Genomic DNA, 26,732 nt, shown 5'->3' with positions numbered 1-26,732 from the left:
TAGAGAATTCATGGACAGAGGAGCCTGGCAGGCTACACAGTTCATGGGGTTGCAAAGAGTCAGACACGACTGGTCAACTTGCACTTACACCATTGGTGGGAATGTATATTGATATAGCCACTATGAAGACAGTATGGAGATTCCTTAAAAAACTAGAAATAAAACCACCATATGACCCAGCAATCCCAATATTAGGCATACACCCTGAGCAAACCAAAATTCAAAAAGACACATGTACCCCAATGTTCACTGCAGCACTACTGACAACAGCTAGGACATGGAAGCAACCTAGATGTCCATCAACAGATGAAAGGATAAAGAAGCTATAGTACATATATACAATGGAATATTACTCAGATATAAAAAGAAATGCATCTGAGTCAGTTCTAATAAGATGGATGAACCTAGAATCTATTATATAGAGTGAAGTAAGTCAGAAAGAGAAAAACAAATATTGTATACTAATGCATATATGTGGAATCTAGAAAGATGGTACTGATGAAACTATTTGCAGGGCAGCAATGGAGACAGACACAGAGAACAGACTTATGGACTCAGTGCAGGGGTTGGGGGGAGGAAAGGCTGGGATGGATGGGGAGAGTAACATAGAAACTTACATTACCATATTTAAAATAGATAGCCAATGGGAATTTGCTTTATGACTCAAGGAACTCAAACAAGGGCTCTGTAACAACCTAGTGAGGTAGGATGAGGAGAGAGGTGGGAGGGAGGTTCAAAAGGGAGAAGACATATGTATACCTATGGCTGATTCATGCTGATGCCTGGCAGAAACAAACACGATACTGTAAAGCAATTATCCTTCAATTAAAAATAAATAAATAAAATATCCAGGTTTAAACCAGAGGTTCTGAGCTCTTCTAACGCAAGGCACCTGCAGATAGAATTCAAGATACAAAAAATATTTTTGATATGTCAACTGTATCCTCTCATGCCTTAGCATTTCAGTGAGCCATTTCCAATTGACAGTATCTACATAACTTTGCCTGAGTTTTTCAGAAATTGTTTATAAAAGCTGAGAACCAATGTTCTGCCCTCACTAGCCCTTAACTAATGTGTGTATGTGTGATGCGTGTGAAGAGTGTGAGGAACATAATGTTGCAAGAAGCGCTGGCTCCCAGAATTACCCAGAGATTTAAGCCTGTTCATCACCTGTAAATACAGTCTTTTTAAAGCAACTTTACTTCCCTGCCTCAAATCCAGTATATTCTTTGTGAGCACCACCCATATTAATGACTTGAACTAGAATCCTTGTCTTGGAGTCTGCTTCTTGAGAAACCAAGAAAACCAAGACCCAGAGTTACCAGGAACTTGAGTCAGGGAAAATAATTACTTCTCTATTTTTATAACTGCGAACTGAAGGACATGCTAAATTTCAGTTATGAATATAAAGAACATACCAAAATGATATTAACAGTATTTGTGACTTTGTGTTTAAAAGAAATCACAGATGTGTTACTATTACATGACAGCTCACATCATGTAATACCTCATGCAAATACCTCCAAATATTCTTTGAAATAGTTATTTGTTAGTTTACTGCTAAACTGCACACAACTGCAGTCTTTCTGCCTGTGTTACGCAGTCTTCCTGTCTATAATGTCATCAACTACTGAGCAACTAATTACCTCTGTGCCAAATAATTATTCAACCACAATACAGTTGAGTGTTCTACAACTAAAGATCAACTCAAAGAGCCTTGAGTGAATTCTGATGTTGTTGGAAAATCTATCCTTGCCTTGTGAAGTGTAATATGGAAATTTTAATTCCATACACAACTGAATACAAGTAAATACATTGCATGTATTTAATTATCATTTTATACTTATGAAATACTACATAAAGTTAAAGGAGCATTCATAGAATTAGGTGAAAAAAACTCCTGAAAATAAAAAATGTGACAGTAGGAAAAAATTATTTCAAAATTAAAGCTGAAAAAAAAAACCCAGAATTTAAACAAACAAAAAAACAATGAGGGGGCCCACAGAAAATTAGAGGATCAGTATAGAAGGATCCACAACTGAATAAGGGGAGATTCAGAATGAGAGAAAAGAGAACATGAAAGGAAGGAGATAACACAAAAGGAATAATATAAAGCAATTCCCCTGAACTGAAGAACATGAGCTTTCAGACTGAATGGGTACATCAAATTACCTACACAAAAAGAGTCTTTATCCCATATATATATATATATATATATATATATCTCTGTATGTAAATATTTATAGCTGATTGACCCATTCCACCACATCTTGACATTTCAGAACACCAGGATAAGGGGAAGATTCTTAAAACCTCTACAAGCTGGATGGAGCTGGGAGAACAGGGTCTTAATGGCACTGTACCTCTCAAATAGCAACATTGCAAGGCAACAGAACCATGACATTTGTGGCGGATTCATTTTGATATTTGGCAAAACTAATACAATTATGTAAAGTTTAAAAATAAAATAAAATTTAAAAAAAATTCTCAAGGAAAATTAGTTCCCACCAAATTCTATGCTCAGTCAAATAAAGCATAACAGCAGAAGAAAGAACTGCTCAGACTTGAGAGGCCTCTAACGTGTTTTTTCCCCATTCATCTTTTCTCAGGAACCTACTAGAGGATATCTCCATCAAAATAAGGAAAGAAGATAAATGATGCTAAGAAACAGAGAATTTAACAAAGAAGATGGACAGAGAATTCCCTGAGGTTGGTAAAAGAAAATCCTGAACTGAGAGCTCTATATTAGACTCCAAGAGCAACTAAGCCAGACTGAGCAACTAAGCCAGAGCAAAGAGAATACACATTTCCAGGATACCTTCTACCGGGAATTATACTGAGAGGAGATTCAAAGAACATCAGAGGTGTGAGGGATGAATTAGGTATACAGAAAACTAAGCAAACAGTAAAACATACTATTAACACCAAAGTAATGATTCCATGAAGAATCTTTTACATATTCTTAATAATGTGCATAATAAATACTGGTTTTCCCAAATATTATGAGACACTTAGAGCAGAAAGATAGGAGGAAGGGAAGTGAATACACATATGTGTGGTTAAGTGGAGATGGAGTTGGGGACATCAGCTAGAGAACTAGTCTCAGTCTCCATAGTAGTGAGGCCAGAGATGATATATAAAACCAAAAAGAAAAACAAAATAGTTAAACAATGGTAGCATAAGCAAGTTACTTAAGAATATGGAAAGAAGTATTTAAATACGCAATTGTACAAATCACTGCCTATAGGACACAGGAATTAAGAGTGGGATTCAGAAGGGAGTGCATCTTTTCACTGCAAATCTAGTAGTATTATTTTACTTTTTAAATTATGCATATATGCTATTTTTAAACATAAAAATTATTTTTAAAAACCATAAATTTTTGCAATGGTCAAATAATAAAAATTATAGCCACTATTTCCCAAATGCCAACTGCCTATGGGAGACATATCAAGTATTTCACAAAGCTATCACCTATTCCTCAGGCCACCTTTGTAATGTAGGATCCTTCCAATTTTACAGATGAAAAATCTGAAAATGAGAATGAGTGAGGAATATTTCTAATTCTTTTGTTTTTTCCTGTTTATGTATTGTTTGGTCCTTTACCTTTCCAGCAGTAGCAAAATATTCACCATCAGGGGACCACTCCATCAAATGTACAGATACTGAGGTTCTAAAAAGACAAAGTTAAACAGTTAGCATTTTTTAAATCTAGAACACCTTTTATATATATATATATATATGGTCAAAATAAGATTTTTCATAACATCATCAAATAAGAGTGTTTTCACCTCTCTAAAAATAAATCTAAATATTTCACCTCCCTAAAAATACAAATTAACTCATTAAAACCAACCCAAGGTTCACTTTGGGGATCCAAAGAATGCAATTAACATGCTTAAATGATATCACAACCTACATGCTCCACCAACATCTTAATGCAACATTTTAAAAACTGAGCTCATCACCTTCCCTGGCTAGTTGGATCCCTTCATATAATCTGTGTTGTCAATGGTACAGCCATCCTTTCACCACACCTTCCCTCTGCCTATCCCATCTATAGTTTATGCGCTAATGAATACTTCCTTTGTGTCAACCATCTGAACCCAAGTCCTGAGGTTATTAACTATGAAAATATTTTCATCTTTTTTTTTAACAATCTATTGTAGCACATATTAGAGGATGAAGTTATAATGGGTTTTGGTCAGAAAAAGTCTATTTTCTAGGCTTCTAAGATCATTATGAAAGGGAACTTTGTTTAGGAAGCATTTTTTAAATTAATGAACAACAGAGTGAGACACTAACTTGCACTGCCAGATGCACTTCCAATCATTTAAAACAGGAAGAATTTTATTATTGATTTCTTCCTCCTCTTCCAGAATGTCACCTCCTGGAGGAGCCCACAACTGAAGAGAATCGGTTGCTGTCAACAATCTGTTATCTGAAAATTAAAGAATGTTCTGTAATAAGCAAGGATTATCTGGAGAAATAAATACACATGAGGGCGTCTACTCCAGTCTATAAACTGTTCCGTGAAAAATAAGCAAAACTGTCTATGAAAAATACTTGTAGAGTATATCCACTTAAAAAGTTGCATGAATCACTAGATAAGAAAACTTGAGAGAAATAGAACAACAACAACAAAAAGCGTACAGAGACATTGTCTATCAGGTAAAATCTAGGGGAAAAAAAAAAAAACCAGCAAAGTAGAATAACAAAACAAACCCAAAGAGACTCTGACATATACAACACAGGATATTCTCTGGCTATGAGACATAACTAAAGATTAATAAAATGTTTTTTTCTACAGACTATTAAAATTACCCTCATTAACTGCGAATGTAAAAAGGGACAATAACCATTATTATTAGAAGTTTCTAATCTTTCAATATTAAAGACAATAATTTCTTGAAATACAAATAACAAAATGAGATAGGTTTTTACCTTGTTTTATTCCTAATTTTATTTCTTAATAAATACAATAAAAGTACAACACATTAACTAATGAAACAAATCATCATTGTTTCTTGGAACAAACATTCAAAAGTAGGGGGGGAAGCACAGAACTAATAGTAAATTAAGCACTATACAAAGCAGTTTATATGAAAAAGAAAGTACACTCATTCAGTAGCCAAAAAAAAAGAATATTACTGATCATTTTCTTATTGTGGGAGGCTATATCACATTGTAATCATACACTTAAAACAAATTATTAACTTTCCATAATTTTTAAAGATAATTGCTAAATACCTTGAGGGTCCCATGCTAAATTGTATGTCACGGAACTCAAAAAAAACTGCCCAGTTTTAAGCCACTGACACTTGAGTTGCTGAAATATACAGAGAAAGAAAAAAAGAAAAAGATACGTTTTCAAAATAATATCCACAAACACTACATTATCATTTTCTTCAACTTAAGACTTCATGATCTGAAACAAATATAAATATTTCACTATTATTTTCAAAATACTGTTTTAAAAATCATTTACAGTGGTTCCACTTACTATTCTATCATATAAAGCTGTTTGCCATGCCCAGTCAAAGCATGTCTCCCAGGCTTCCTTCCTTGTCTAAAAACACATTCTTATTCCTAGGGTATCCTTTCTTCTCTATCTGCACACTCCTACAGTTACATCAATAACTAGCTAAACCATTACCTCTCCAGTGAAGCCTCTTCTGACATTTTGGCAGCATTCAGAGCAGTTTTTACTTGCTTTATACCACTGTAACAACCCACTCCAGAATTCATGACTGAAGAATCCCATGGACAGAGGGGCCTGGAGGGCTACAGTCCAGGGGGTAGCAAAGAGTCAGACACAATGGAACGATTTAGCACACACACACCATGGTAACGCTGATCAGACTGAATTATCTGTTTATATGTCTGACTCTCCTATTACACTGTAACTCTTCAAGGGCAGGAATTATGCCATAATGAGCTTTGTGTACTAAGTGTGGTAATGTCTAGTACACAGATGCTCAATAAACATTTGTAAAAACAAAGCAAATGCACATCAGAATGAAGTGCAAATTAACATCATCTTCTGGCGTCAAAGTCTAAAATAAAACTAGGTCTACCCTGATAGCTCAGTTGGTAAATAATCCAGCTGCAATGTGGGAGACCTGGGTTCGATCCCTGGATTCGATCCCTGGGTTGGGAAGATCTCCTGGAGAAGGAAAAGGCTACCCACTCCAGTATTCTGGCCTGGAGAATTCCATGGATAGTCCATGGGGTCCCAAGAGTTGGACATGACTGAGCGACTTTCAGTTTCACTTTTTCTTTCAACCTTCCAAAAAGTCAACAAATTTAAACTATGTAATACATAAAACCCACAAAGCTGACATATATTATATTTGAGTAATCTGCATCCTATTTTATTACTGTTTTCATTGTAAAGTATAGAAAGAAGATTTAAAATTTAAAAACCAAAGGCCTTTCACATTAAATTCAGTAAAAAAGTTTAGCTATTTCTTTGCAGTAGACAAACATAAAATGTACTTTTGTGAAAGTACGGTGCAACTTAATGCATGTCAAGTCATCCCCAACTTTTATTAGGCAAGTTATATATTAACTGTTTGGCAAGTAATAATTTAATAAATGATAATACCCTCTCTAATTATAATACCTTAAAAATATTTTTAACAATTAAATAATTTATTCAAGATTTCATGACTATCTGGAAGTGGAATTTCAAAATACAACTACAAAACCTGAATTTCAGTATATAAAAATAATTTTATATTTTTTAATTAGGGAAAAGGTTATTTTTTAAACCCTATCTCTACTAACCCAACAAGTCACAATAGTATTTTAAATACTACTCAACAAATCTATTTTAAAATAATAATTAAATTATTCCTAACACTGGAGCTATCCCTAGTATTCTTTCCTTTAATATTTTCTCAGAGTGTAACTTGTGGACCAATTACAAAGCAAAAATTTTGGAAGTGAGGTCTGGAATCTCAATTTTTTTCCTTTTTTTTAATTTAATTTTTATTTTATATTGGAGTACAAGTTATTTACCACATTGTGTTACTTTCAGGTGTACAGCAAAGTGAATCAGTTACACATATACATATATTTTTTTCAGATTCCTTTCCATATAGGTTATTACAGAATATTGAGTAGAGTTCCCTATGCTACACAGTAGGTCCTTGTTGATCATCTATCTTATATAGATTAGTGTGTATATGTTCATCTTAAACTCTTAATTTATACTTTCCCCTTTTTCCCTGTGGTAACTGTAAGTTTGTTTTTGAAGTTTGAGTCTCTGTTTTGTAAATAAGGTCATTTGTATCATTTATTTACTTAATCTGAATTTTTAAATATGTACTCTAGATGACTCTTAAGTACCCAAAACTTTGATATGTATTTCATAACACTATTAGAGGGAAAAGACTGATATAACTTGTACTTCTGAAAAGTAATGTAATATTCACATACATACGTTTAATGAAAAATATCAAAACCACTTATTTACTGCATTTAATAATACAATATTTTTTTTTAATTACTGGTAAATATGTCAAGAAGTGAAATCCTGGCATTCAGATTTCACACTGGCAGTTGAAAATATGTCTCAGATGGTGAAGTCCCAATGCATACAGTAATTTTAAATTTTTTAAAGCATTCTACCCATATTGGATTTTCTGAGTATTAAATAACATAAAATATAATTCAGTACCCAGAGAGTAGAAGTAATGTTCCAAATACTGTTCTAAGTACTTGAGAGGCATCAGTGAACAAAAGAAACAAAGCTCCCTACCCTCATGGAGCTTATATGGAGCTTACGTTACTTACTAAATGGTAATCTATAAATAAATAAACAAGGTTAAGTACTACGGAAAAAAGGTTAAAAATAGAAGGACAGGCAGGTTAGGATGAAGGTGGGAGAAGCAAGTGGCAATTCTTAAAAGGACAGTCAACGCACATCCCACTGAAAAGGTACTACTGAACAAAAACAAAGGGTCTGTAAGAGCTGGGCCTGGAGCTATCTAGAGAAAGAAGGACATTCCAGACAAAAGAACAACCAATGTAAAGGCTCTAAGATGGGAGGGCAACTACCCAAAGAACAGTGAAAATGCCACTACGGCTGGAGTGACCAGAGAGGACAAAAATAGGAGATGAGCTCTGAGAGGTAATAAATGGGTACAGATGCAGGGGCAAGACGAGGGGTGGAGGAAGGACTGTGGTCCGTTCTAAGAATCTGGGGCTTTACATGTGAGAAATATGAAGCCATAAAAGACTTTTTACCAGAAAAGTAACATGATCTACTCTGCTAAGAGAAGAGGCAAGGGATACGTATAGACATTAGACAAGAGACTAGTCATCTAGATAAGAAATAATAAATAAGAGTTCAACTACGGTAGATTCCAATTAACAAGGCAATCTCAATTAGGAATATTCTAGAAAACTGAGTTTCTAAAAGGCCTAGGGATATATTCCCAGTGAATGTAAAAGATTTTACCATAAATCACCAGACTAACTTCACACTGATATTCCAGCCCACCTTCAGCACCTGCTCCTAAGGAGCTCTTTACTGCTGTCAACTGGATTCCAAACTCAATTACAAAACTTTTCTACTACCATTTAATACTTACACAATTTCTCTTATGAGAATTTATGCCCAAGGGCTCAAAAATACAAACAGCATTACCATATGAAGCTGCAATCTAAAAGAGAATAAACAAAGCATTAATATTTAAGGAAAAAAGAAAACAAAAATAACTTCCTTTTTATAATAATGTGTAAACTGACTGCATGCAATCCGAATACAGTATTCATGGTTTATTCTTTTCCATAAATATAACTGGAAAAGTCCTGGACTTAAGAATCTCTTCTCTGTTCAAAAATTCAACAGGCTTTATTTTACATATCAAATATAAGGCTGACCTATTCAAAGAAATCATCTTTTCCTATAAAAATTTCATTTTCAAATACATAAATAAATTTTACTAACAAAGATACATTTCAATGGTACATCTGTCAGAAACCTTACAGTCCAGTGAAAATACTATTAAAACCATGAGAAGTAGAAAAAGACATCAAAGAGCAACAGGTATTAAAAATATATCAAAAAAATGACATGAACCATACCATCAAACAAAAAAAATTACCAATTGGGAACACCATGGAGAAGAAGGAATAGAAAAAATGGACTAGGGAGAAACCAGAGAGACATTCTGCAACTAAAGGATAAACAACTGATGTGGCCATCTCCAATGAACTTAAGCCAAGGGTCTGGGGGCCAAGAGGACTTTGTTCCAGGTCACACACCTAAGAAGACGACCCACAAATTCCTCTTTCCCTAGGAGCTATCAGTGCCTGTTCTCTAGTAATTCCTTGAAAGCCAGTTCCCAGTCTATCCTCCTGTTGGCAAGAGAGAACCAATTGCAGGGAACAGACCAAAAACCCTCTCTTCTCACACCTATCATGGGTCTATGAGTTAACCTATAAAGCTAAATTAGGCATTGGTTTTTAAGGTTAACCAAAAAGATCCACTCTGATTTCAGGGCACTCTAACACACAAAAAAAATGTTATTTTAATTGTTATTTAATATCTAAAACTCTTTTCAAGAAAAAGCTTTCCCTCCACAATGGTAGGAGAAGAGCTACTTAAAATGCCTGGCTAAGGTTAACACTCAGGTGGAAGTGTTATGAATGATCACATTCAACATGTAGATGAATGAATGAACAAATGATTATCATGGCTTAATACAAAGTCCTAAACTGAGAGTAACCATCACAAGGACTGGAGATAAAGAAAATTTTAAAAGATGGCATTAAAAGACAATGAATCAGGGATGTCTCAACTTGGTCTTCTTTACCTCCAACCAGGATAGAAAAAGTAAAAACATGGTTATGAAAACCAAGGTCTTCTATATTAAAAAAAAAAAAACTTTGCTCCCAGAGAATCTGCTTATTCTTATTATCACCAGCACATAAATAACTTTTTAAAATGTGTCTCTGACAACTATCATAACAGCTCCAGGCAGGTTTAAAGCTACCACACTTGGCATAGGGAGATAAGCAATGAAAAATTAATGAGAAATCTGACACTGAGTGTTTTCTAAAAAGTAAACAATACTTAAGGAGAACAAATGGGGGAAAAAAATCATAAAAGCAAGAAACAAGTATCAGAAAACACCAGGAAATTCAGTGTTTTATACTATGTCAGTTTTTGGTTTTTTTACTGGATTGTCATATTATTCATACAAATATTAAAGCTTGATACAAACGGGAAGGTAGGACGATATGGGTACCCAGCAGGTGGGCAGGGGTAGAAATGGTATAATAACTGTAATTTATTGTTTGGCATAAATTTGCATTACTATATAGCACCATAAATATTCTGATTAAATATATATTTGATAAAATTTGTTATTACTAAGTAAATACAAATTTCTAGAACACTAAAACTATTACAGGAAAAATATCATTCTTATATTCTCATAGAAACATTTAACTCTGCTACACAATACTGGCCTTAAAGAACTGCTAGAATATACAGCAAAAATGCTATATTTACTTTACATATAATGAAAATTTGATGTATATCATGTTTGAAATTTGGGGGGAGAGCAACAAATGATGAAATTTGAATAATTTTAAAATAAATTCTCTGTTCAACATCTGAATGAATGAGCTTTAATATTCTTCAAATGACAAATAGTTTCATTAAATTAACAGAAACTTTACAAAGCATCAGTTATATAACAAATATTATACTAGATGTTAACAACTTGCTACATTTCTTGATAAAAATCTGACATTATTGTTATTTGAGAGAGAGAAGGTATGCTAGGTATAGAAGATAAAGGTTTACTTTCCTGCTACTGGCATAAAAGCTGCCAGAATTATCAACTGGAAGAATATCAATAGGAACAGGAATGTGAAGCCTGCAGATCTTTTAAGACAGTATATACAGGAAGAACAATTATCACTTATCAGCTTAACAGTTCTTCATGATTTGTATACAACCTATCATTACCCTTTCCTACAAATAGCCATCTAAGCAAGGTATACTACATAATTAGAAATTGTAGGCAAGCCTTGTACAGAAGCATAAGAATATTCTCTGAGATAGTTAAATATATTAAAAGATGGTATTTAATAAAGTAAATAAATCCCTTACTCTTCCATGTTGGTTAGAACACTCCACACAGCTGACTTGGATGTTTCCATGCTTAGCACCAGGGATGATCTGCACACATTCAAAGTCACTTGCCAAAATAACAATATCACAGCCTGATCCATACGCCTAAAAAGAAAAGTTTTATATTATGTAAAATATGTAACTTGTGAATTATTATTAATCTTAGTTTCTGTTGCTATTGCAAAGGATACTATGACATAACTTACAAATACAGTTAACGTAATATTAAAAATATCAATTTCCAAATCAGAACATAAAAAGTCACACCAGATGCATGACACACCATACATTATCATTCAGTCACTGCTAACTAACAGGAAAAAAGGTTCTTCCAGGTCTTAAACATTACAGCCTCCATACCTCATTAATCCTTTTGTTTGGAATTTCTCTCTAATGCTCATCTCAGAGATGAGATGAGACCCTGAAAAATAAAACCTTCATCTGAGAGTAATAAGGCATTGAAGGCTGCAGTTGTGTTCCCAGGGTTCAAACCAGGCTTCAGGAAGATCAAGATAGAAATCAGATGCATTTTCCAATACAATTCCACATGGCTTAAAGAGCTAGTTAAATAGACATGAACCCCCGAGGCAGAATTACATGTACTACAGGCAAACACTAACCAAACTCAACTGCCTAAATAAATCCATGATGAAGCCCCCTCCCCTCAAGCACAACAGATAAGAGCGAGCGAGAGAGAGAGAGAGAGAGAGAGAGAGAGAGAGAGAGAGAGAGAGAGGCACAGAGAGAAAGAGACACACAGATGGGGAGGAAACCAATTCTAAGTGGCTACACACACACATTTAAACAAAATAAAAAACAAACCAATATATAAAATGTGACAAATATTTGCTATGGAAAACAAAACACAAAGTCAAGTTCCTGGAAAATTCCCTTGTTCAACAGAACTATACTGAGCAAAACTACCTTATTTCTTCCTATTGCCACACTTCTTGATGTGTGCTATTCCTGTTTTGCAACTTTGTGAATTTTATGATGACACAAAGAGCAGAGGATGGGGACATTTTGTTGTTGTTGTTCCAAACTCAACTTACAAGTAAATATTCAAAACACCTAACAAGATAATTCTCAAATTAAAAAGCACCATAAATATAAGGTTTATGAGGTGTTTCCCCTGCCCCACTATTTCTACAGCCTTAAGCAACATGGTCACATCCTGCAAAATACAGATATCCAGTAGCCAGGGCTGACATCTGTTAACATCTAAGCCAGTGAGGTCCACATACGGCTGTTAATGAAAAAGGGAACTGAAGGTAAAGACCGGAAAGACAGACACTATTTCTACCTGTTACCAAAACTTCCAATGTTACCAAATACCTTCAACTCCTGTGTTTATGTGTACCAAAAAGTTTCCCAAATGGAAAAACAAAAATAGAATTTTAAGCATAGGAAATATAGGGGAAAAAAATCACTCACAGGAGGAAATAACTACTTATACTCTCCCAGACAAGGCAGATTTGCTACACTATACATTCGAGAAAGCTAAATTGATTGGTAATAGTACAGGCAGAAAAGTCTTTACACTTACATTATTAAAATAACAAAAATAATCTTACCCTTAAACATTTCACAATTTCCAAAGTGCTTTATAGCATTACCTCAGCAAAGCAGATTGATGGTAAGAGCAAAACCTGACGGAGACTGGAATTACCACAGGCAGGGTTTTCAATGTCTGTTCTGCAGTACTACTTGATCTTAAGCAAGTTACCAAAGTTCTCTGAGCTCTTCCTTGTGGTAAAATGGAGGAAACAGTACTTACCTCACAGGATAATAGAATTAAAGTAGAAACTCTATCTACAGTGCTTAGCATACATCACTCATTAAAGAAACAAAACAGTGCGTGATGTCCCAAGTTTGGGATAGCAACTGGGAATACAAAAACCCAAGATGTGGTCCCAGGGAGTCTAACGGGGAGATCACCTAGTGAATCACCAATCACAATTAAAGGATGAACTGCCGCAACAGAGAGAGATGTGTTAAGTTACTCGCCGAAGACAAAAGGCATTCAATAAACATTAGGTCACTCCCTCTTTCACCTTTGCAACAAACCTGAGAGGAAGAGATTATCATTATATAAATAAACATTCAAGTTCATTTATTTTCCCAAAATTATACAGTAAGTGGAAGATATTCAAATTCAGGTCCTTATAATTCTTATGTTCTTTTCCCCTATATGACATGTCAAAGAGACACGAAATAGTTCAGATAAGTCTTCTCTGGAAGATGGGCCATCCCCAGCAACTGCTGCTCCGGACCTGGGCTCCTGCTGCTCAGTCACTGAAGAGGATTTTTACTTCTCCCTAGATGGCCATAACTGCCTGACCTTTACTACAGGACATGTACCATGCTCCTCAGCAGTCGAGAATCTTGCCATCTTTCTGAACTGCAATAGTTCTCAAACCTGGCTGCATCAAAACCACCTAGGGAACTTGTTAAACATACAAATTGCTTGGTCCCACCTAAGACTTACTAAATGAGAATCTTCATGGGTAAAAGAATTTTGCAATATCTATCAAAATTACATACAACATACTCTTTGATTAGACAAGTCCTTATTCTACTATAAGCATACTTACAAAGTTTGCCAAAATATATAGAGAAGGATAGTCACTGCTTCATTATTTAAAGCAGCAAAAACTGAGAATAATCATATCACCTATCAGTAAGAACCAGTATTTTGGTCATTTGATGTGAACAGCTGACTCACTGGAAAAGTCCCTAATTCTAGGACAGACTGAGGGCAGACAGAGAAGACGACTGAGGGCATCAGAGGATGAGATGGTTGGACAACATCACTGAAGCAATGGACATGAGTTGAATTTGAGCAAACTCCGGGAGATGGTGAAGGACAGGGAAGACTAGCGTGCTGCAATCCATGGCGTTGCAAAGAGTCGGACATGACTGGGTGAGTGAACAATATCATCATCAGTAGAGAAGTGGTTAAATTAATGAATATCCACAGAGTAGAATACTACACCATCACTAAAAGTTTAGGGACCACTGGTCTAAAACAGTCAAATCCTTTATCAAACTAGTAATTAACCATCATAACAGAACAATAATGTGTGGTACCAGGCTCCTGTGGAACCACCCTTAGGTAATGCCTACTATTTTATATAATATCCATCTTGCTCTTGCTAAGTCACTTCAGTCGTGTCCGACTCTGTGCAACCCCATAGACGGCAGCCCACCAGGCTCCCCCATCCCTGGGATTCTCCAAGCAAGAACACTGGAGTGGGTTGCCATTTCCTTCTCCAATGCATGAAAGTGAGAAGTGAAAGTGAAGTCGCTCAGTCGTGTCCGACTCTTAGCAACCCCATGGACTGCAGCCCACCAGGCTCATCCATCCATGGGATTTTCCAGGCAAGAGTACTGGAGTGGGGTGCCATTGCCTTCTCCATAGTGACCCCATGGATTGCAGCTTAACAGCCTCCTCCGTCCATGGGATTTTCCAAGCAAGAGTACTGGAGTGGGGTGCCATTGCCTTCTCCGATAATATCCATGGTCATGGCTAAAATGGAACCCATGAACTACTGCAGACAAAGAGGTGGAAAAGTACAGAAGTTGAATACTATAATTCTTTACCTTTCTCCAAAGAGTCTAAAGTACACATAACCCCCAAGTATGCAAGGACAGAGGACTCATATCAGTCACTACTGAATTACATGAATTCTAATTACATGAAGGCTCATAAGATTTTATATACATGTGTGTTTATCTGGTTGCTACTATACTGAAAGGTCCATCAGAGCAAGGATCAGATTCTTGCTTACCACGGTACTCCCAGCACCCAGCACATAAGCAGCCCTCAATAGATACAGATACCTGTATAACAATAAATGATTCAAAATTATCCTATTTGCTTATCCTGATAAACAAATACTAACACAACTCCAGAGAGTACAGGATGTGGGCTCCTTTGTACTAGGTAAATAAATCTCTCTGACTTGGCCAAACATAAACTAGCTACTCCACATTTCCGGGTCCAGATGTCTATATACCTGGAAATTTGGTTAAGAATACGGAGTTCAGACAGTTGATATAAACTAATAATTTGGCCAAGTTTATGATGGTAGCTATACAAAGAAAGAGATATTTTGGCTCATCTTCCGATCTAATAGCATCATGGATTTAGAAGACCCACCAGAAGGGAATCTATCAAAGCCTTCCTTATTTATTTACCATTTATTGAATACCCTCTATGATCAGGCAGTCTGCTAGGGGCTGATATGAACATTATATCTTCACAGGCCCCCTTTCAAAGATGGAGAAACCAAGGCCCGGAAAGGATAAGTGACTCTCCCAAGTTCACAGAGTGAGGATTCATTTACGTCATAATAAAGATCCTTCTCCTTCCACTGCATCACCCCAACTCTCTTCCATTAAGATGTCTTAAAGGCCTATGTACATCTTTGTGAAAAGTGAAAGTTGCTCAGTCGTGTCCGACTCTTTGCAACCCCATGGACTGTATAGAATTCTCCAGTCCAGAATACCGGAGTAGGTAGCCTTTCCCTTCTCCAGGGAATCTTCCCAATCCAGGGATTGAACCCAGGTCTCCCGCATTGTGTGCAGATTCTTTACCAGCTGAGCCACAAGGGATTACAGTCCCAAGTATAATTTCCCACAGCACCTAGCTCAGACCAGCAACTAAGAAGGTTTCTACAAAATCTATAATTACTCAAGAGATTTCCATTCTTTCAATTTTAGGTCAAATGCAATTTTTTCCATTCTTCATCAGAATTCAGTTTTACCAGAGGAAGAATTTATAGTGCAGGAAGAAAAGCAAGTACTCACTGGGACTACAAGCAAATACTAACACAGCTCCAGAGAGTACAGGATGTGGGCTCCTTTGTACTAGGTAAATAAATCTCTCTGAACTAGCTACTCTACATGTGGTACAGAGGTCACAGGATCATTACAGGGAAGCAGGAAAATGGGCACTAAGCCCTTTCTGGAACAAATGGAATTGCTTAACTAAGTTCATCTTCCCTTGGGTTCCTGGGAGAACCATCCCTATGCCGTAGTACCATATACCAGTACGTATAACAGTATGACCTATAAAATATTTTATCCTTAAGTCAAGGATATGATTTGTCCAAACACAAAGATGAAGTCCAAGAAAAGAGGAAGAGTCCTAAAAAGCATCTTTTCCTTCTATTCATGTGGGAGTTTCTTTTATGGAAGGACTGAACTGTCCTTATGATGATAAAGAATAACTACTATAACTAAGAGATAATTGTGTAGCCCAAGTTCTTAAGGCAATGACATGCTCTAAAAATATCAACCCTCACTTCTTTTAACCTTACTTTTGGAGACCAAATCCATCCTATGAGGAAAGAGAAAAGTAGTCTCCTCTTTGAGCACTGAAACTAACTTTCCAACCTGGCTGAAGTTTTCAACCTGAGTCCTCTGTGTGTGAGTCATAGTTGATCTGGAGAGGTCTCTGAAATCCTGCAAATAATATTTAAAGTCAAGTGAATGTGCTGATTTTCCCAGGGACCATAAATCTCCTTTGTCTTAAAGAATCTCTTTCTTAGACAAAGTGTTATATTACCCCAAAATTATTACATGGAAGCTAAAAACTTGTGTATTTGTTATTACCAAGATTCTATGTTTTTAGTTGTGATACCCAAAATTTCATTAGGAGTCCTGTCAATTAGTTGAGGCTGAAAAACAAAGCAACTCTCTTCTACTTTATTAAAATGTTACACATGAAAAAAATGTCTCATTTTCTAATGCCATAAAATTCTCTGAATTAACACACCATCATGATCATAATATACTACTGCTTCCTCTAGTGGGTTCATTGTCCTTCTCAACAATTATTAAGTGTATCTGAATAGGCGTAACAGAGTCTGCTTTAACCTCAGTTTTACAGATGCTCATCACTGTGACTATATTGTTTTTAAAAATGCAAATAACTAATATTCATAACTCAAACACAGTTCTAATTTCTCAGATTTCCCTTCAGTCTTAGCTAAATTAAACTGTAAAGGAATGGGATCTTAGCTGCCTGACCAGGGTTGAATGAACCCAGGCCCTCAGCAGTGAAAGCACTGAGTACTAACCACTGGACCAGCAGGGAATTCCCAATTTTCGTTAAAATCTTACACAAACATGACCTTTACTAAAAGAAAACAGAGTACAAGTATATTAAACTGGCATTTTCTATGGAGTAGTTGGATGTTTTAACATCCTGGTAGTTGCAGGGTCAAAGTTTAAGATCACTGACAACTGCTGACAGATGGGTCTATATTTTAAAAAGAATAGCACTGATCAATCAAGAGGCACTAAGCATGTTGAAAGGTTTCACTAATAAAGTGTTATAGTCTAATTTAACAAGAAAACTCCACAGTGTTACTGTTAGACTACCACCTCTCCCTTAGAGTTTTGATTCATATAAATACAGGGCACCCGTAATTAAAAGCTAGAAAAATAAATACAAGAAAAATCTGCCATTTATTGAAAGCCTGCTGGGTAACAAGTACTGTACTAGGCATTCCATATTCCTAGTCTTTCTTTCAAGACTGCAGTAAATCTACCAGTTAGTCATTAACCCCACTTTGCTATGAGGAAATGGAAGTTCACACAATTTAATCAAAATTTTAAGTCACAAGGCACACACAGTGGCATATAAATTTGGATCTTTTTGCGCTTTTATTTATACACTGGTAACAGTAAGCCCTATGGACTGGCCAGCACGTATAAAAACTGAGAATTACCTTTCAACCTCATCAAATCTGTACTCTAAAGCTTAAAAGTAATTTCCCTCATCAGTTCAGTTCAGTTGCTCAGTCGTGTCCAACTCTTTGCAACCCCATGGACTGCAGCACGCCAGGCCTCCCTGTTCATCACCAACTCTAGTTTACCCAAACTCATGTCCATTGAGTTGGTGATGCCATCCAACCATCTCATCCTCTGTCCTCCCCTTCTCCTCCTGCTTTCAATCTTTCCCAGCATCAGGGTCTTTTCCAATGAGTCAGCTCTTTGCATCAGGTGGCCAAAGTATTGGAGTTTCAGCTTCAACATTAGTCCTTCCAATGAATATTCAGGACTGATTTCCTTTAGGATGGACTGGTTGGATCTCCTTGCTGTCCAACTGACTCTCAAGAGTCTTCTCCAACACCACAGTTCAAAAGCATCAATTCTTTGAAGCTCAGCTTTCTTTATAATCCAACTCTCACATCCATACATGACCACTGGAAAAACCATAGCTTTGACTAGATGGACCTTTGTTGGCAAAGTAATGTCTCTGCTTTTTAATATGCTGTCTAGGTTGGTCGTAACTTTTCTTCCAAGGAGTAAGTGTCTTTTAATTTCATGGCTGCAGTCACCATCTGCAGTGATTTTGGAGCCCCAAAAAATAAAGTCTGCCATCGTTTCCACTGTTTCTCCATCTATTTGCCTCATAGAGAATATTGAAGTAAAATACTACTTTTTAAAACTTCTACATCTAAAGAAATAGAATGAACTTTTTGGACATTAAATTATTAGAAATAGAGAAAATAAGTATCCAGTATTTCGCTTCTTAATTTGTTCTTAATATGCTTTCCATGTGAAAGAATTTTAAGGTTAAGTATATTATATAGCAATATTAATATGTAATGTTTATGACAACTTTCAATTATTTTGTAACTACTGGGGATTTCCAGAAAATCATTTAACTTAAATGTTGATATTCTGAGGGAGACAGTCCTGATAGTATTCATAAAAATATTTCCCAGCTAAATTGTAATTAAACTTCCAACCCTACAATATGATGGAAAGAGTACATTCCTGAGAACCTAGGGGTGCTAACACTGACTATAACAATGTAAAAATCATAGTCTCTCTGTACATAGTTCCTCAATCAGCCAAATAAAAGATTGTGACTAGATCACTTCTGAGACTCCTTTCACCTTTAAAGTGTGGTTCTGTTAAGTGTACACAAATGTGCTTCCAAATATCTTGATAAAAAGATCACGTAATCCAGTGTACACTATTTTACATAGAACCCTAAATATTTTATACCTTATGACTCTTTCCCCTACTCAAAGCTGACAGGAGACAAGGATGGGTCCAGAATAATGACCAGTGGCTAACAGATGGAAAGGATGAGCTATGCCAAAGTCTAGTCTGAGGAATTTAAGCCAAAGAAACCAGAATCAACAAGAATTGATCTGAAAAGTCATACATATTCAGGGATAAGGCAGCCATTAAGACCCATGTGCACTGTGAAATTGAAATCACCAGTTTGAGAAGCAAATGGATGAGATATCAAGAAATAAGTAAGAACTCATAAGAGAACATGTATCCAAACTATCTAAGAAGGGGCAGTTTGATCTTACCAGTTTTTTAGTTCAAATCACCCTGAAGCTCAGTTGCCCTCCTTGATGATTCAATGTGTATACAGAAATAAACCTTGCTTTTACTTCGGTTCCTCTGTCCCTTGCCCTGAGTGGAACCTCAACTGGTACAAAGACTGGGGACATGCAGAGCAGGGCTTCAAGGAAAATGTGGAATTGTCCAAGATATTGCAGCAGTAGCAATGAGGACACGCTAGGATAGAAAGCTAGCAAAAAAATGCATAACAGAGACACAGTCACTAAAGTAGTCATCTGTGATCCCTTGGAACCTGTATGTATCTGGAGAAAGGCTTTGGAGCACTAAATAGCCAAGTGTATTTTTTTTCATCTTTGAAGAACAAGCAGCAAAAACCAATGATCAAGAATATGGTACACCTCCCACTCTCATACATCACTGCAGTATAAAAACATGTAACTTTTCTGGAAAACAATTTGGTAATATGAATTAAGAGACTCTAAAGAGATTTAAGTACTTTGATTCTATTTCTAGGACTCTATCCTGAAAGACATTCAGACATGCAAACAAACATTAAAACTAGTACCAAGATGTTTACTGCAGTATTATTTAAAGTCAAAAAAAAAAAAATAATGGGCTCTGTGATGACCTACAGGAGTCGGGTGGGATGGGGAGGTGGAAAGGAGGCTCAAGAGGGAGGGGACATACGCATCCGTATAGCTGATTCACGTTGCGGTGCATCAGAAACTAACAACACTGTAAAGCAATTATATTCCAATAAAGAATTTCACACACACAAAAAATTGTTAATGGAAATCTAAATATCCCATAATAGAAAAATTATGCTTTATCATGTTAAGTGTATTGTCTACCATACTCACAGACCTTTCAAAGCAAAACTGCCCCAACCACAGTCCTTCTGAGAGGGCAGCCATGAGAGACACTCACTGCATACAACTGCTTGGACCAACCAGGGTTTGACACTGATTCTGAAGACCAAGAATTTAATACTAAAAATTATATTCTGGCAGGTAATCCATGATGTGGCCTGGCTTAAAAAGGTGACCTGGGTCAGATTCCAATTTCCAGATATTCAAGGAAATACTAAGAAATGTAGCAGGCAGTAATAGGCAGTAAAGCCCACAGGACTTTCTACACAAACACCAGGGCAGTCCTTTGCATCCTCATGTAAGCCAGGTTTAATGGATCCAACAGAGAGAGAGACTGAGATATTATGAGAGCCACAGAGACAAATGAACCAGGCTCCAGAGATGACCAGCTTCCTGATTTCCGAGGCCCAGCAGTACCATGTACGCCTTGTGTTACAAGATTCTTGGAAGAGTTTTCTTGTTGACTGAAAAAAAATAAAATACACAACCTAAAAATTCAGAATTATATTTTATTTGATGGACTTTCTGAGGACCTCAAGGCTGGGAGGCAGCCTCTCAGATAGCTCTGAGGGACTACTCTGAAGTAGTAAGGGAGAAGTTAGGATATACAGGAGTTTTGCAACAAAGACCAGGTAGTCAGAACATTAAAAGATCACTGTTAACTAAAGAAAACCAGACATCACAAGTTAATGAATTGAGCACTTTTCTATATATGGGAAAATGAAAGAGGGGGCTCACTGAAAGCATAGCTTGATATGCACCTTAGCTACCTAGGACCAGTGTTCCTTTCTTTGCCATCCTGAGTCCCCTGGCAGTTCACCTTTGGGGGTGGCTGCAGTGGCTGAGGATTGGCTGCAGGCAGCCCAGTCATCTCTGCCCTGTGTTCCAAGCTGCAACATCCTTTGTTTACTGATATGGCAGGCAACAGTTTTCATTCAGCCAGTCTTCTACTCTTCTATATTCTTACAATTCCCCATTACTTAGGTAATTTGTATCTTGACTTGTTCCATTTAACTCTGAACAAGTATTTACAGCAAGATGACTGTTGGGGATTCAAGTCAACAAATGTCTACTGAGCAGTTAGTGTGGACCAGGCACTCAGGGCATAATGCGATAGAAAACAGGCAAGGTCTCTCTATCATATGAAGTTTACATTTTGCCAGGAAAAGGGAGAGGCGGGAAGTTTTTGTTTATGTATTTCTAAATTTACAAAGAAGGTTTCAGATTCTCATTAAAAATCATGGGCAAAAATACAAAATACATCTATATTCACTTACTCAGAAAACTCCACTAAGCCAATTTTTTTTTAATTTAGAGGTTTACATAAAACAGACATCACAAAAAATAAACTTAAAATGAACATGTGTGTAACCACCACTTTAAAAAGACAGTATTTCCAGCAGTCCAAAAGACCACATGTCCCTTCAAAAGTACACTTCTCTCCTGCAAGCAGAGTAGCATTACCCTGACTTTTTTGGGAAACCACTTCCTTGCTTTGCTCTGTAGTTTTTCTACTTGTGCATGCATGCCTAAATAGTTCAGTTAGTTTTGCTAGTTCTCTTTGTGTACATGAAAGCATAATGCATATATTCTTTTATCTTGCTTTTTTTAGGAATATCTGGTCAGAGATAAATTCATGATACATGATACACATAGCTGTGATTCATTCACTTTCATTACTTATTATTACTTTATTAATATTACCTTTTATGTACCACAATGCATCCATTCTAAGTCCCTGAACAGCTTGCATATTAAAAACCATGCTGCTCTAAAAAACAAATAAACCAGAATGCTGCTCTGTATATTCTTGTAGCAATATTCTGCTAAGTCACTTCAGTCGTGTCCGACTCTGTGTGACCCCATAGACGGCAGCCCACCAGGCTCTGCCATCCCTGGGATTCTCCAGGCAAGAACACTGGAGTGGGTTGCCATTTCCTTCTCCAATGCATGAAAGTGAAAAGTGAAAGTAAAGTCGCTCAGTCGTGTCCAACTCTTTGTGACCCCGTGGACTGCAGCCTACCAGGCTCCTCCGTCCATGGGATTTTCCAGGCAAGAGAACTTGTAGCAATATACTGCATATTAAATGTTTTTCTCTAGAATATATATACAGAAGAGGAACTGATAGATCATAGAGTACATATATCTTAGATTTTGGTATATAATGATAAAACATTTTCCAAAGTAGCTGTATGAAATAATATTCTCACTATCAAAGTATAAGAATTTCCATTTCTGGATATTCTGGCCATCACCAGACAGGTCAAATAAATCTTTTGCAAATGTGGTAAGTATGCAATGGTATTTCATGATTTCAACTTGCATTTCTGATTACTATGGAGGAAAATTCCCTTTTCGTATGCTCGTAATTCATCTAGATTTTCTCTTTTTTGTGAAATGCCTGGTCAAGACTTTTATCTACTTCCTAAAAAGTTCTCGGTTCTTTTCTTGATTTGTAGGTATTTTTATATTCTGGATACTAAACCTTTGTTAAATATATGTGACGCAATTATCTTTTTCAAATCCATGGGCTACATTTTCAGATCCTTATAATTAGATTACAGTTATGGATTTTGGGCAGAAACAGCATAGAAATGTGGCCACTGTCTCACAGCATTTTACTAAGAAGCACATTCATCTATGTTGTCCCATCTCCAGTGATGTTAACTTTGATCAGGTGACAAAGGCAGGATCTGCAAAGTTTCTCCTCTATAAAAGTATTAATTTTCCTTTGTAATTAATAAGTATCTTGCAGGAAGATATTCCTACAAGCATCCCTTTGATGATTCTTACCTAGTCAGTTATTACTATTAAATATGATGGCTGTCTAATGGTAATTTTCTAATTCCATCATTGCATTATTAATTGACTTTCTTCTATAAGGAAGAGTTTTCTGTTTTTGGCTGAGCAACTTATTGGATTTTATTTCCCTGACTAGGCATTGAACCTAGGCACTTGGCAGTGACAGCATGGAATCTTAACTACTGAATCACTAGGGAATTCCTCTTATTTTTTTTAATTGAAGTGCAGTTAAACTGTAGCTGACTTACAACACTGTGTTAGTTTCTGGTGTACAGCAAAGTGATTGTTATACATACATATATTCTTCTTCATATTCTTTTCCACTAAAGTTTATTACAAGATACTGAACACAGTTACCTGTGCTATACAGTAGGAAGTTGCTATTTACCTGTTTCATATATAGTAATATGTATATGTTAATTCCAATTTCCTAATTTATCCCTTCCCTTTGAGTTTTCTTAATGATTTTTGCACATTAAGATCATGGACTCTTACCTCATTCAAAGGGTGATGATAATCTACTACCATCACTTATTTTCATATTCCAGTTGTCCCAGACTTGGCCAGTAGGAATCCTTCAAGCTAGCCCTGTGTTCTTTGACATATTCTCGCCATACTTTGAACAATTCCTTACTTTCTGGCGTAAGAGATTCCAGGTTCCATCCAGGCTTATCATCCAACCTAGAATCAGATGTTTCTCCAATGCTGTTTCCTATTAGTGGAAAATGGCATTTAAAAACCAAGATCTTGATGCCAGTCATTTCTGCCACTGGAGTACCAACCAGGCCCCTCTCAGCTGACAGAATAGGAAACAGATATGTCTGTGTGTATGTATGTGGACACCAACATACATCTTCAACTCTCCATTGAAAGGTTTAGAAGCAATGACTTCCAGGACATACATACATTCCCACCATATCTATATGTCTCTATCAGATCAGATCAGTTGCTCAGTCGTGTCCGACTCTTTGCGACCTCATGAATCACAGCACGCCAGGCCTCCCTGTCCATCACCAACTCCCGGAGTTCACTCAGACTCACGTCCATTGAATTACTGATGCCATCCAGCCATCTCATCCTCTGTCGTCCCCTTCTCCTCCTGCCCCCAATCCCTCCCAGCAGCAGAGTCTTTTCCAGTGAGTCAACTCTTCGGATGAGGTGGCCAAAGTACTGGAGTTTCAGCTTTAGCATCATTCCTTCCAAAGAAATCCCAGGGCTGATCTCCTTCAGAATGGACTGATTGGATCTCCTTGCAGTCCAAGGGACTCTCAAGAGTCTTCTCCAACACCACAGTTCAAAAGCAGCAAATCTTCGGCGCTCAGCCTTCTTCACAGTCCAACTGTCACATCCATACATGACCACAGGAAATACCATAGCCTTGACTAGACGGACCTTTGTTGGCAAAGTAATGTCTCTGCTTTTGAATATGCTATCTAGGTTGGTCATAACTTTCCTTCCAAGGAGTAAGCATCTTTTAATTTCATGGCTGCAGTCACCATCTGCAGTGATTTTGGAGCCCCCAAAAATAAAGTCTGACACTGTTTCCACTGTTTCCCCATCTATTTCCCAAGAAGTGATGGGACCAGATGCCATGATCTTCGTTTTCTGAATGTTGAGCTTTAAGCCAACTTTTTCACTCTCCACTTTCACTTTCATCAAGAGGCTTTTGAGTTCCTCTTCACTTTCTGCCATAAGGGTGGTGTCATCTGCATATCTGAGGTTATTGATATTTCTCCCGGCAATCTTGATTCCAGCTTGTGCTTCTTCCAGTCCAGCTTGTGCTTCTTCCAGTCCAGCGTTTCTCATGATGTACTCTGCATATAAGTTAAATAAACAGGGTGACAATATACAGCCTTGACGAATTCCTTTTCCTATTTAGAGAACCAGTCTGTTCTTTCATGTCCAATTCTAACTGTTGCTTCCTGACCTGCATACAAATTTCTCAAGAGGCAGATCAGGTGGTCTGGTATTCCCATCTCTTTCAGAATTTTCCACAGTTTATTGTGATCCACACAGTCAAAGGCTTTGGCATAGTCAATAAAGCAGAAATAGATATTTTTCTGGAACTCTCTTGCTTTTTCCATGATCCAGCAGATGTTGGCAATTTGATCTCTGGTTCCTCTGCCTTTTCTAAAACCAGCTTGAACATCAGGAAGTTCACGGTTTAGATATTGCTGAAGCCTGGCTTGGAGAATTTTGAGCATTACTTTACTAGCATGTGAGATGAGTGCAACTGTGCGGTAGTTTGAGCACTCTTTGGCATTGCCTTTCTTTGGGATTGGAATGAAAACTGACCTTTTCCAGTCCTGTGGCCACTGCTGAGTTTTCCAAATTTGCTGGCATATTGAGTGCAGCACTTTCACAGCATCATCTTTCAGGATTTGGAATAGCTCCACTGGAATTCCATCACCTCCACTAGCTTTGTTCGTAGTGATGCTTTCTAAGGCCCACTTGACTTCACAGGATGTCTGGCTCTAGGTCAGTGATCACACCATCGTGATTATCTGGGTCGTGAAGATCTTTTTTGTACAGTTCTTCTGTGTATTCTTGCCATTCTTCTTAATATCTTCTGCTTCTGTTAGGTCCATACCATTTCTGTCCTTTATCGAGCTCATCTTTGCATGAAATGTTCCTTTGGTATCTCTGATTTTCTTGAAGAGATCCCTAGTCTTTCCCATTCTGTTGTTTTCCTCTAGTTCTTTGCATTGATCGCTGAAGGCGGCTTTCTTATCTCTTCTTGCTATTCTTTGGAACTCTGCATTCAGATGTTCATATCTTTCCTTTTCTCCTTTGCTTTTCGCTTCTCTTCTTTTCACAGCTATTTGTAAGGCCTCCCCAGACAGCCATTTTGCTTTTTTGCATTTCTTTTCCATGGAGATGGTCTTGATCCCTCTCTCCTGTACAATGTCATGAACCTCAGTCCATAGTTCATCAGGCACTCTATCAATCAGATCTAGGCCCTTAAATCTATTTCTCACCTCCACTGTATAATCATAAGGGATTTGATTTAGGTCATACCTGAATGGTCTAGTGGTTTTCCCTACTTTCTTCAATTTAAGTCTGAATTTGGCAATAAGGAGTTCATGGTCTGAGCCACAGTCAGCTCCTGGTCTTGTTTTTGCTGACTGTATAGAGCTTCTCCATCTTTGGCTGCAAAGAATATAATCAATCTGATTTCGGTGTTGACCATCTGGTGATGTTCATGTATAGAGTCTTCTCTTGCGTTGTTGGAAGAGGGTGTTTATTATGACCAGTGCATTTTCTTGGCAAAAGTCTATTAGTCTTTGCCCTGCTTCATTCTGTATTCCAAGGCCAAATTTGCCTGTTACTCTAGGTGTTTCTTGACTTCCTACTTTTGCATTCCAGTCCCGTATAATGAAAAGGACATCTTTTTTGGGTGTTAGTTCTAAAAGGTCTTGTAGGTCTTCATAGAACCGTTCAGCTTCAGCTTCTTCAGCGTTACTGGTTGGGGCATAGACTTGGATTACTGTGATACTGAATGCTTTGCCTTGGAAACGAACAGAGATCATTCTGTCGTTTTTGAGACTGCATCCAAGTACTGCATT

General features: G+C 36.9%; 1 protein-coding gene across 4 annotated transcripts in view; it reads right to left on the bottom strand.

Annotated features, from left to right (window-relative positions):
* Positions 1-26,732, bottom strand: part of DMXL2 (Dmx like 2) — a 166,686-nt gene that overhangs the window by 116,080 nt on the left and 23,874 nt on the right. For all 4 annotated transcript variants that reach the window (XM_070797549.1, XM_070797547.1, XM_070797550.1 and 1 more), the window contains exons 2-6: positions 11,135-11,260; positions 8,601-8,672; positions 5,251-5,329; positions 4,306-4,441; positions 3,607-3,673 (exon numbers count right to left, since the gene is read on the bottom strand). In XM_070797549.1, coding sequence (XP_070653650.1) covers positions 3,607-3,673; positions 4,306-4,441; positions 5,251-5,329; positions 8,601-8,672; positions 11,135-11,260 — 480 coding nt within the window. The remainder of the gene's footprint in view (positions 1-3,606; positions 3,674-4,305; positions 4,442-5,250; positions 5,330-8,600; positions 8,673-11,134; positions 11,261-26,732) is intronic.

Source organism: Bos indicus, chromosome 10 (assembly GCF_029378745.1).
Source record: "Bos indicus isolate NIAB-ARS_2022 breed Sahiwal x Tharparkar chromosome 10, NIAB-ARS_B.indTharparkar_mat_pri_1.0, whole genome shotgun sequence".
In the NCBI taxonomy this organism is placed as follows: Eukaryota; Metazoa; Chordata; class Mammalia; order Artiodactyla; family Bovidae; genus Bos; species Bos indicus.
This window is presented reverse-complemented; position numbering and strand designations above follow the sequence as displayed.